Source organism: Nansenia antarctica, assembly GCF_963989245.1.
Source record: "Nansenia antarctica genome assembly, chromosome: 19".
Lineage (NCBI taxonomy): Eukaryota > Metazoa > Chordata > Actinopteri > Argentiniformes > Microstomatidae > Nansenia > Nansenia antarctica.
In genome coordinates this window covers 18,368,674-18,380,768 of record NC_137692.1, presented here as the reverse complement: position 1 = coordinate 18,380,768, position 12,095 = coordinate 18,368,674, and the positions used below count along the sequence as shown (strand labels likewise).

Here is a 12,095-nt window from a genome sequence, read left to right as displayed (position 1 = left end):
TTACAGTAGGTGCGTTTATGCTTTTTTTCACATGTATACATGAACAAGAACAAATGCAAAAAATAGGACAACACAGGACAGCCATAGTGCATTGGATAGTGCTGTATATATACAGTATATATAAAGTGCAGTGCAGAGTTGTTCAATGGTCCAGTGCATATTCAGTCCTGAGCAGACTTGGGGGCAGGGGGAGGGGGAAGCCAGAGTCATTTATGCACAGAAGACAGTTGTAAGTGGCACAATGAAATGCGCTTAGTATGAGCAAACTCTCAACAGTGCAGTGAAATAGAGACTTCACCTCTCCACCTCCCTGTGTCTACCCATAGGCCTGTAGACCCCAGAGCTCTTCTGGCTCCGTCTGATGTGTGGTCTGCTAGACATGTGGCTAGCCCAGGCTCTCTTGGGACAGGCACAGAGAAGAGACGAGAGGGTCTGTGTGTAGTAGAGCTGAGCTGCGGGGGTGGGTGGGGTGGGGGGGGGCCTCCAGAGGATGTGAAATAAGGTCAAAGTTTGCTCAGCTGGCCCCCCCCACTGCACCCCACCACCCATTGAGATGTTGTCCAAATAAAGCTCCCTGGTTTGCCAAACTGCCACCTTAAACCCATCTCACGTCGACCCATCATCAGCCCATGTGCTCCGAATCAGTGGGGTTCACACTGGGATTGTGTGTGTGTGTGTGTGTGTGTGTGTGTGTGTGTGTGTGTGTGTGTGTGTGGTGTGTGTGTGTGTGTGTGTCGGGGGGGGGGGGGGGGGTGTATTAGGTGAGAGTGGAGAAGAGCAAATAATACTAAAAAAAATGTGTAACAGATGGACAAATAAAGCATTCTTTGCAATGCAACTAATGGTGGGTTCATAGTCTCCGTTCAGTTTGAGGTCTGTTTCTCAGTAGGTGACTCACCCTTACTAGTGGGGTTTCATATAGGCTACTTGTCCATGCTGACTGTGACCAGTGCTCAGTGTGAATAATACATGGGAAGGTCTAGCAGACAGGGGACGATGACTGGATGAAGTCACATACTACCGCTCTCAGATTAAGACACATCTACTGCACCGTCAGTGAAACATGTTTCTTATTCTCTGGTATGACACAGTGTAGGCCTCTCTCTTCTGTGGTATGACACAGTGTAGGCCTCTCTCTTCTTCTGTGGTATGACAGTGTAGGCCTCTCTCTTCTTCTGTGGTATGACACAGTGTAGGCCTATCTCTTCTTCTGTGGTATGACAGTGTAGGCCTCTCTCTTCTTCTGTGGTATGACAGTGTAGGCCTCTCTTCTTCTGTGGTATGACACAGTGTAGGCCTCTCTCTTCTTCTGTGGTATGACAGTGTAGGCCTCTCTCTTCTTCTGTGGTATGACAGTGTAGGCCTCTCTTCTTCTGTGGTATGACACAGTGTAGGCCTCTCTTCTTCTGTGGTATGACAGTGTAGGCCTCTCTCTTCTTCTGTGGTATGACAGTGTAGGCCTCTCTCTTCTTCTGTGGTATGACACAGTGTAGGCCTCTCTCTTCTTCTGTGGTATGACAGTGTAGGCCTCTCTCTTCTTCTGTGGTATGACACAGTGTAGGCCTCTCTCTTCTTCTGTGGTATGACAGTGTAGGCCTCTCTCTTCTTCTGTGGTATGACAGTGTAGGTCTATCTCTTCTTCTGTGGTATGACACAGTGTAGGCCTCTCTCTTCTTCTGTGGTATGACACAGTGTTGGCCTCTCTTCTTCTGTGGTATGACAGTGTTGGCCTCTCTTCTTCTGTGGTATGACACAGTGTAGGCCTCTCTTCTTCTGTGGTATGACACAGTGTAGGCCTCTCTCTTCTTCTGTGGTATGACAGTGTAGGCCTCTCTCTTCTTCTGTGGTATGACAGTGTAGGTCTATCTCTTCTTCTGTGGTATGACACAGTGTAGGCCTCTCTCTTCTTCTGTGGTATGACACAGTGTAGGCCTCTCTCTTCTTCTGTGGTATGACAGTGTAGGCCTCTCTCTTCTTCTGTGGTATGATAGTGTAGGCCTATCTCTTTTGTGATATGGTAGAGTGTTTGCCTGTCTCTTCTGTGGTAAGGTACAGTGTCTGTAGGTCTATCTTATGTGGTATAGTACAGTTTAGGCCTATCACTTATTCCGTGGTATGGCACATTGTAGGCCTATCTCTTCTACGTTTTTACAGATAGTGTGTTCTTATCGGGTTGTGACATTCCTGGAATGTGAACCTTGAAGTGGGGAAGTCCAAAGCTGCAGGCTTGACTGAGGGGTGGCTAGGCCTGTTTACCCCAACCCCCGGTCCACAGTTTGGTAGCCGACACAGATTTAGTCCGTTCAGTGAAGTGTTTTAGGCCTAGTTTTGTTATAAGCGGTTCACAAGGAGGAAGGCCCATAGCTTGCAAGTCACTGGAACAAAACAAAAAAAAAGCTTAAGAAGGACTACTAGCCTATAGACTAGATTATGCTAGGCTATATTTAGTAGCCAAGTCAGATAGGGATGTAGGCCTAGGTTGGCTTAACCCTCTTTTGTTTCAGTTAATCAGCTAGCCATGCTGAACAGACAATGGACACATACTAGCATTGGCACCCTACCCCCTTTCCAGAGCAGCACTGCACTGCTAACAGTGTCGGTGTGTTTGACTTGACACAGTATTGTGACAGACAATATTGGTAGCTTGCTGACTTTAATTGGAAAGAAAATAACATGTTTGTTTAGGGACGCACTGAATTCACCTCTCCTAACACGCACACACACACACACACACACACACACACACACACACACACACACACACACACACACACACACACACACACACACACACACACAGGGAACCATACTCTTTCTGTTGTTTTATGCTTTAATCCCAGTTAATCAAGACACTGGCCACTAGGGGTGGGCATCGACGATCGATAATTGATCGATAAGGATCTTGGTCGATCACAAAATAAAACATTTGGTCGATCACAAAAAAAAAAAAAAAAACTTTTTATTTTTTGTGATCGACCAAATGTTTTATTTTGTGATCGACCAAGATCCTTATCGATCAATTATCGATCGTCGATGCCCACCCCTACTGGCCACAAATAAAGCAGCTTAGGGGGTAGTTCATCTGTGGGGCTTTGTTGTAAAGGCTTGTCTTGACCACGCATTGTTACAGGAGGGTCAATTCAATACATACTTTCACAGGCAACACACACACACACACACCTTTTTATATTCACAACTAACCTCTGTAAATTAATTTGAAACTTTCAATGTACAATGCCGGGCTAGTACTTCATACACACACCCCCATTTATTTGACCAATGATTACCTTGTAGGAATATCATTGGAGAAGTCAGTGAAATTGTCCAGTCTTTGTTGTTCCCCTCTAATCTTCTAATACCTCCGTGGCTGGGGAGGAATGTCCCTAATGAGGGCCAAAAGCTTAACATAAGTTTGCACAATGGAGTGGTCAAGCACTGGTTGCTAGGTGACTGTAGCCACAAGAATGCCCCCAGACGCCTGGCTCTCCCAAAGCCTTGTTTTCATTATATTATAATCTCCTCAATGGCTGCTAGTCCGTTCTACTGCCCCAGGATGGTTCCTTCCTCTCTCCTGGTCGGGGTTGGGGTTGTGGAGCGCAGAGAGGTGAACTGGAATGCTGAATTCCAAATTCGAACTCCCAAACCCTCTACCGTTAAGCAAAGCACTGCTGTAGATGTCTCAAAATGATTGGATATATACAGGTGTGCAAACTTGTCACCTTTTAGCTGTTTTTACCTCAAAATAGGTCAACAATTTTCATAAATGTTCTTTGTTTTCAGCAAAAAAACATGTCACCTTTTTGGGCCATCACCAGTTCGCATCCCTGATATAGCCAGCAATGTGGGAATGTCCCCATCATATTGCTTACATACACCTATCAAATCCAGATCTACACACATTAGGAATACAGGCTATGGGGGGGATTTGATATTTTCCTGTAGGCAGAGAGGCTGTCTTCACTGGCGACCGTACGACAGGCAGCCACAGTGAAACCTGGCCCTGCGCCAGCCCTCATAACACACTTTAATTTTGTAGTTTCGGGCGCATAGATTCTCAGGTGGAAGAATGTCAGGTATGTTACTTGCAGAATGCATGTTGTTGAAATGAAACCCCAGAGTAACAATAGTGTCCTGTTGGAGAGAGAGAGAGTGCTGTGTTCTCCCTGTCCTTGTGTATCCAAATCAGAAGCTATTGTTACCTTTTTACTCTCAAGTTTACACCCGACCTATATACATAGGCTATAGGCCCTTATGTTTACTACTGTAATTACCTCGGCATACCCCTCTGAAAGGGAGTTTCTCTAACTTAGCTAAGCGTGAGTGAGTAGGCTACATGTTGCAAGGCAACGTTTTTTTTGTCTCTTCCTTACAATTACGCCTACGTTGCCCTCGGTGACGAGTTAGACAGTTACTGCAGGTTTTCTCTGGAGAGGAGAGAAAGGATTTGAAAGGAAGAGTGGAGATGCTTTCAGTGGTTTATTATGGCGACTGAGACCTCTGGTCTATTGTGGTGGCAGCTTGAAAAGGAAAAGGCCCGGAACAGCTGGTGACATCCTCACTCCCTCGCTTCCTTGCGGACAACAGTTTGAGAGGATAGTAGTAAGGCATCACTATCATGTTGAGCTGGTACTTTAGTTTAGAGTTTAGTTTAGCTGTGTGCTGGTAGGCAAACTGGTTAGTAGTCGCTCTGAGTAGAGGGCTGCAAGGGAATTTTCCTGGCTACAGGTTTTTACTTTAGCCTGCTTGCGGCTCTGTCAGTATGTGAAGCGCATTGAGTTGCATCTTGTAAGAAATGCGCTATACAAATGCAATTTAATTGTATTTGATTAGAGAACTTTTGTTACACTTAACATGAAGTTGCTTAATACACTATACCTTTGTAGTAACACTCATTATTCTAATATAGTGTCATTGTATTGGGCTGAAAAAGAAGAGACACCCATTTTCCACTTAGAAAGTCATCTTCAAAGTCTTCCTGGATGTTTTTATGGCTCTTCTGTGGTCTCCTTCCCTGTCAGTAACTGAGTCAGATAAATGGCCCATCAGCAGAGCTCCTCTTCCCACCGCCACATCACAAGAAACTGATCTGAACCCCAGGAAAGCCCTGCAGTAGCCTGGGGGCGGTTCATTAACACAGCCTAGGTTAAAGGCTAACTTAACCCAGCTCCGATTTCCACCCAGTGTGACGGTCTGAGCGTCACTCATCCTGCAGCTAGGATCGGTGTGTCGTGACCCTGTACAACTGGGGATCGTTCATAGAACATAACACTAATGAATATACACACCTGCAACCCACCAAATGTGGGTAGATGATTTTGGCATCTGTAAATCTCACCTGCCACTCTGGCGGGTAGCCAGCAAAGGTTTGCGAATACTATACTAAAACCAAAACTGGTGTGATACACAATTATTATCAGTGTTGATTCAACCTTTATGACAACACTCCTGCTGTTCCTGTCTCCTCCAGCTGACTAACTGACTAAGTATGAAAGTAAAATGCATTAACACACGATAGCATGATATCGGTCGGAACATGTAGGGGAAAATATTTAGCAGTTTTTTTTATGGGGATAGGAGCGAAACTAGGAGTGTTTTTATTTATTTTTGTTTGTTGCTGTTAATGTTTTTATATAGCCTCAATGTGTCTGATAATCCACCAGACACCATGGCTGGTAGGCCCAAAAATATAATTGTATGCCCTGAATATACTGCTGAGTATGTCGGTATTATCACTTTCACTACTAGAGTACACCTTTTATAATGTTAGGCCAATGTGCCAAGTGCAATGCTAGTGTGGATATTGGAACATAGCTTAACCACCTTAAGCCGACGTGGCTTAACACAACAAACCTGAACCTACAACCCTAGATCGAGCAGATAAGAGTTGGTAATCACGGCGGAGGTGATTGGGGGAGAAGTGACGGCTGTATATCATCAGAGCCTCTCATTAAGCCAGCGGAACCAGTTTGAGATGGAATGTCTCTCGTCACATTCTTTACATTTACATGCAAGTCCTTTATCAGCAGCTTTTATCTACATTTGTCTAAAAGTAGGCTAAGTGAATCAACTAGCGTATCCATTTAGTTATAAAGCCTTCCACAACAACAAGTGCCATTATCAGTCACAGTGCTAGAGAAAGGAAGGCAGAAAGAAAGTCAAAAAGTCAGGCGATGTACAATAGGGTGTTATGAAATCTGAGGAGGAGGAGCAGGCATGTAAATGGGCTGACTTATATAGCGGCCTTATTCCAAAGCACTTTACAATGGCCTCATTCACTCATTCACACACACACATTCACACAACAATGGCGGCAAGCTACCATGCAAGGCGCCGGCCGGCCCGCTCATTGGGAGCAATTAGCGGTTCAGTGTCTTGCCCAAGGACACCTCGACATGTGGCCAGCCGGGGGTTCGAACCGCCGACCTTGCGATAATTAGACGCCGGCTCTACCTCGTGCACCTCAGCCGCCCGCCCCCAACAGGTGCATCCTAAATAGATAGGGGTCTTTAATATGCAATTCTAATCTGGAGCAGAATGTCTTCACTGTAGCCTAAATGTGACCGAAGGACGGTAGAAGAAACTGTCAGTTAGTTGTAGTTTTTTCTTCCCTGTGTATCTTAGGAACGGAAAAATCCCTTGTGGTGTGGACAGGCCAAGGTCTCCCTCCCCACAGATCCTCCCGCCTCTCCGCTGCCAAAGAGCAGCCCTCCGCCAGGCTTACTGCCCCACCGTGATTTAGTTACATTACAGCACCTCTCCCCCACATGTAGACTGCTGTGGTGTTGCTGTCCTACTTGGCGAGAGAGAGCGAGAGAGAGCGAGAGAGAGAGAGAGAGAGAGAGAGAGAGAGAGAGAGAGAGAGAGAGAGAGAGAGAGAGAGAGAGAGAGAGAGAGAGAGAGAGAGAGAGAGAGAGAGAGAGAGAGAGAGAGAGAGAGAGAGAGAGGGGGGAGAGAGAGAGAGGGGGGGAGAGAGAGAGAGAGAGAGAGAGAGAGAGAGAGGGGGGGAGAGAGAGAGGGGGGGGGAGAGAGAGAGAGAGGGGGGGAGAGAGAGAGAGAGCAAGAGAGAGAGAGAGAGAGAGCGAGAGAGAGAGAGAGAGCAAGAGAGAGAGAGAGCAGAGAGAGAGAGAGAGAGAGAGCAAGAGAGAGGGAGGGAGAGAGCGAGGGAGAGAGCGAGAGAGCTTGAATGAGAGGGAGGGAGGGAGAGAGAGAGAGAGAGACAGAGAGAGAGAGAGCCTTTCAGGAGAGTCAAGGTCTTGTGTTTAGCCCTTATCTACTGTAGGCCCAATTCAGGAGTAGATGATGATTAACTATCATCTAACACTCAAGACCATGGGAACCATTAACAATGTGTGTGTCGTTTAGTCTTTTAGATAACAGCCTTTTGTGTTTGCTTGGTCCACAGATGGATACAGGGCTTGATAGTCAAGGACAGAAAGGGGGTTGATGTGTTGATGTTCAGACACACCGCCATCTTAGATTCTGTTACACACGTCTCTTAAATGGACATGCGTCTGTCTCTGAACCTGCCATTTGTAATTAGTTCTCGATGAGTGGAAAACTTTGTGTGTAAACAAAGGGAGAACTACTGTAGCCTGAACAAAGGCCTGTGTGTGTGGGTGTGTGTTTGTGTGGGTGGATGGGTGTTGTGTGTGCGTGTGCGTGTGCGCGTGCAATAAGTCCATGAGTGGACAATCTAAAAGTAGCAATCAGTTTCATTGCATTTATTTTCTCTGAAGGCGTTTTTCTAATCAGCCTTTAGATAGGCAAGGCAAGTCAATTTGTATATTTCATATAGGGCTGCCACAAACGATTATTTTCATAGTCGACTAGTCACCGATTATTTTAACGATTAGTCGACTAATCGGATCATAGATTACAGCTTATCGCACAATTACTCAATCGCTCTTATTTAGCTATCATCTTCTAAATCAGCTTCTAAATTTAGCTTGAAGTTGTTAGTTGTTGTTGTAGGCATGTGCTAACTAAAAATAAAGACAATTAAAATGATTGTTCACTCAAAAATAGATATTTTAATGAACTTTGCAGATTTATTTCTGGCATCACTTGCATGTAATGTAATGTAAAGAGTAGTAGAGGGTGCAAACTGCTGAGTAAAATGAGGTAGGCTAGGCACTAGGCAACCAAAAGAATACAAAAACAAAAATAAATACTTGTACAGAGTACAAAAGTTTTGCTTTGCTTCACTCATCTCATAGTAGAACGCGCCTTCTTAGCACTGTAACGTTAAGACAACAATTTTAGTATCGCTTTGATGACAACGTAAAATAATGTAAGAAGGCTTTTAACGTAACGATATCGTTAGCCAATAACAACTAGCTTACCGAGACGAGCCATCGTCTTCCTCGTCATCTGCCACAACGTGCTTCCTTTTTAGATGCTCGCGCATCATAGACGTGCTGCCATGATAAGCGAGTTCAGCTTTACAAATTGTATATTTTACATTCTTTTTTTCAACGTTGTGGTTGAAATGCTCCCACACTTTAGAGGTACGAGGAGAGGAAGACATTTCTCTGTTTGTTTTTCCGGGGAAGTCGCGTGTGCCCCGGATGACCGACACTGCGCATGTACATCAAAGACACTGGGAGACGCTAGCCAGTGGCAGCTTCAGGGAAGAAAAACGAATGCTTATCGAATGAAATGAATGGTCTTTATTGTCATTGATATAGTACAGGTACCAAACAACGAAATTTGGGAGGGGGGGCTCCCCTGGTGCTAGAAAAAAAAAAAAAAACGCTTATTTCAGCTCCAAAAAAACATGCGACTATGGCGATTACCAAATATGTCGGCGACGATTTTGGTAGTCGACGTCGTCGCGACTAGTCGACTAATCGTGGCAGCCCTAATTTCATGCAACACAGGCAATTCTTGTAAAGTGCTCTACATAGGCTAGAGCATTAAAAACTGTAAGAGGAGTATAGAAAGAAAATGACAAGAATAGATATTTATGTATAGATAAACATTCAACAAGATAAGAAATAGAGGAGTATTGGTGTTTTATCATAACTGCTGCAAAACATGAAGGTTTTTACATTTTTTTTTAGATATGGCTACAATCCTTTGGGAACATATAATGATACTGATGATTAATGTTGGAATGCTTGGTGCTGCGTTACTGACAGGTTCTATTGGTCCTACTGGTTTTTAAGTGTGAAGAATGTTACGGCCTTGGGACATGGCTATTATATGACCTTCACCTTTCACAACCATGAACAACCTTAATTTTTGCACCTGCAAAACACCTGACCTATGCCTCTCCTTCTCCCACGTTTCTCCCTCTCTTTCTACCTCCCCCCCGTCTATCGCCCTCCACCTCTGTCTTTCTCCCATTCTCTATATACCTCTCATTCTACTCCCCTCCCCCCGTCTATCTCTCTCCACCTCTGTCTTTCTCTCTCTCTCTCTCTCTAGTTTTATTACACGAGAAGATAGAAAACGACGACATCGGCAGGAAGACGTTGAAGATCACAGACTTCGGCCTGGCCAGAGAGTGGCACAAGACCACCAAGATGAGCGCCGCCGGCACCTACTCCTGGATGGCACCGGAGGTCATCAAGTCCTCCCTGTTTTCTAAAGGCAGCGACGTCTGGAGGTAGAACACCGTCATACCACTCTCACTGCCCGGGCTCCTTCAATAACCGGAGACGGTCGGTGGCACTACACTCACTCCATGTTCCAGGTAGGGGTGGGCATCGACGATCGATAATTGATCGATAAGGATCTTGGTCGATCACAAAATAAAACATTTGGTCGATCACAAATTTTTTTTTTTTTTTTGTGATCGACCAAATGTTTTATTTTGTGATCGACCAAGATCCTTATCGATCAATTATCGATCGTCGATGCCCACCCCTAGTTCCAGGCCTTGTGTGTTGGTAGCCTGAGAGCAACGGCCCTTTCTAAGAGAGCAGAAGTTGAATCAGTGGCACACCGTATGACTCTACAGCACATTGCTACTCTTTTTTCCCCCCCACGCATTAGCCTTAGCCTAATTCACTCTGCAATAACAGTATATTCGCCGCACACACTCCGACTAGGCTCGACAAGCTAGGCTCAGGCCGAGTGAAGGCGAGCGTTATAAAGGTGTTATTAGGGTGTTATAACCACAATATTATGTGTCTCTCTCTCCACCAGTTATGGCGTGCTGCTGTGGGAACTGCTGACGGGAGAGGTGCCGTACCGCGGCATCGACGGTCTGGCCGTAGCGTACGGTGTGGCGGTCAACAAGTTAACCCTTCCTATCCCCTCGACCTGCCCCGAACCCTTCGCCAAACTCATGGAGGGTATGTCCAGTCAGACCAGCAAGACACCTTCTTATTATCAACTATGACGAAGGCCTCTTCTGTAGACAGAATGTTGCCATTCCAAGTGTGTTGTTGTTGTTGTTGTTGTTGTTGTTGTTGTTGTTAAGCATTATTTCACCACTAAGATGGTTTATATATTTGTATTTGATATGTGTGGCTCAAAGTGATAATTACCTCTGTCTGAGGTTCCCTGTTTCAGAGTGTTGGGACCAGGGGGGTATTCCATCAACTTTGCGAAAGGAAAATCCAGGCTTATTTTTACTTTATTACTTTATGCACATTAACTCTGATTCGCATAAGGCAAAAACCACCTCAAGCGAGCGTACGAACCTTTGTGCAAATTAGAGGAAGTTTACTCTAATTAAGCCGTTTCCATCAAATTTCTAATGCGATATACTTCAAAATGAGAATCAAAACGGTTTATGGAAACACAACTTATGTCTGTCTGTCTGTCCGTCCATCTCCCTGGATTCAGAGTGTTGGGACCAGGACCCTCATGTCCGTCCGTCCTTCGCCTCCATCCTGGAGCAGCTGACGGCCATAGAGGAGGCCGTCATGGCGACCATGCCCCAGGACTCCTTCCATTCCATGCAGGAGGACTGGAGGGTTGAGATCCAGGAGATGTTTGACGAGCTCAGGACCAAGGAGAAGGTAACGCATGCAATACAGGACACTCACAGACACACTGGTAGAGAGCTGTGTCATTTCTTTGCCGTCGACACAATCGTTTTCAGGTTTGCGATGTGATGAAATAAAGAGATCTGAAGGTCGAGGTCTGAAAGTCTTTTGGAGGCGGTCCTTTATTCAATACTGCAAAAAGAGTTATGCTTCGGCTAGCAGGTGATCTCTCTCTCTCTCTCTCTCTGTCTCTCTCTGTCTCTGTCTCTCTCTCTCTCTCTCTGTCTCTCTGTCTCTCGCTCTCTCTCTCTCTGTTTCTGTCTGTCTCTCTGTCTCTCTCTGTCTCTCTGTCTCTGTCTCTGTCTCTCTCCCTCTCTCTGTCTCTGTCTCTCTCTCTGTCTCTGTCTCTGTCTCTCTCTCTGTGTCTCTGTCTCTCTCTCTCTCTGTCTCTGTCTCTGTCTCTGTCTCTGTCTCTCTCTCTCTGTCTCTCTCTCTCTCTCTCTCTCTCTCTCTCTCTCTCTCTCTCTCTCTCTCTCTCTCTCTCTCTCTCTCTCTCTGGGAGGCTCCATTCCCAGAAAAACTATAACGACTTGCGATGGAATTTAACCTTGGAGACCCTAACCCTACTCCCTTTCCATAGCCGTCTGTTATTTAGTCTCTGTCTTGTGTTTTGAATTGATGGGTTGCTACTGGGGGAAAGGCACACACACACACACACACATACGCACACACACACACACAGAGGTAGGCACAGGAGGGGAAACACACACATACACACACACACACACACACACACTCTGTTGACGTCAGCACTCAGGACACACGCACACACACACACAGGTAGGCACTGGAAGGGAAACACACATACACACCAGGGTTTCCGTTAACCGGTAATTACCGGTCTTTGTCCGATAAAATCTGTTGAAGTCCGACATTTTTAAATCTCTTCGGTCAGAATGTCCGGTGAAAATAATTCCCTTTAAGCACAATTTGAATACAATTTGCTAAAATGTATTTGTCACATATTCTGATTCCTACTACATTAAAAAAGACGAATATATAGGCTATATGTTTTCTTTTATTATTAATGTGTAGACTAGCCTACGCGATGAACAAACAGCGGCAGGGTTGCCAGATGGGATTGACAATGTACAG

The 12,095-nt window shown here is 45.3% G+C and overlaps 1 protein-coding gene across 1 annotated transcript in view; it reads left to right on the top strand.

Moving 5' to 3' along the window:
• Positions 1 to 12,095, top strand: part of map3k21 (mitogen-activated protein kinase kinase kinase 21) — a gene marked incomplete at both ends in the record, with an annotated part of 29,933 nt that overhangs the window by 1,777 nt on the left and 16,061 nt on the right. Inside the window, 3 exons of the mRNA XM_080548807.1 lie at positions 9,430 to 9,610; positions 10,153 to 10,301; positions 10,798 to 10,973. Coding sequence (XP_080404933.1) covers positions 9,430 to 9,610; positions 10,153 to 10,301; positions 10,798 to 10,973 — 506 coding nt within the window. The remainder of the gene's footprint in view (positions 1 to 9,429; positions 9,611 to 10,152; positions 10,302 to 10,797; positions 10,974 to 12,095) is intronic.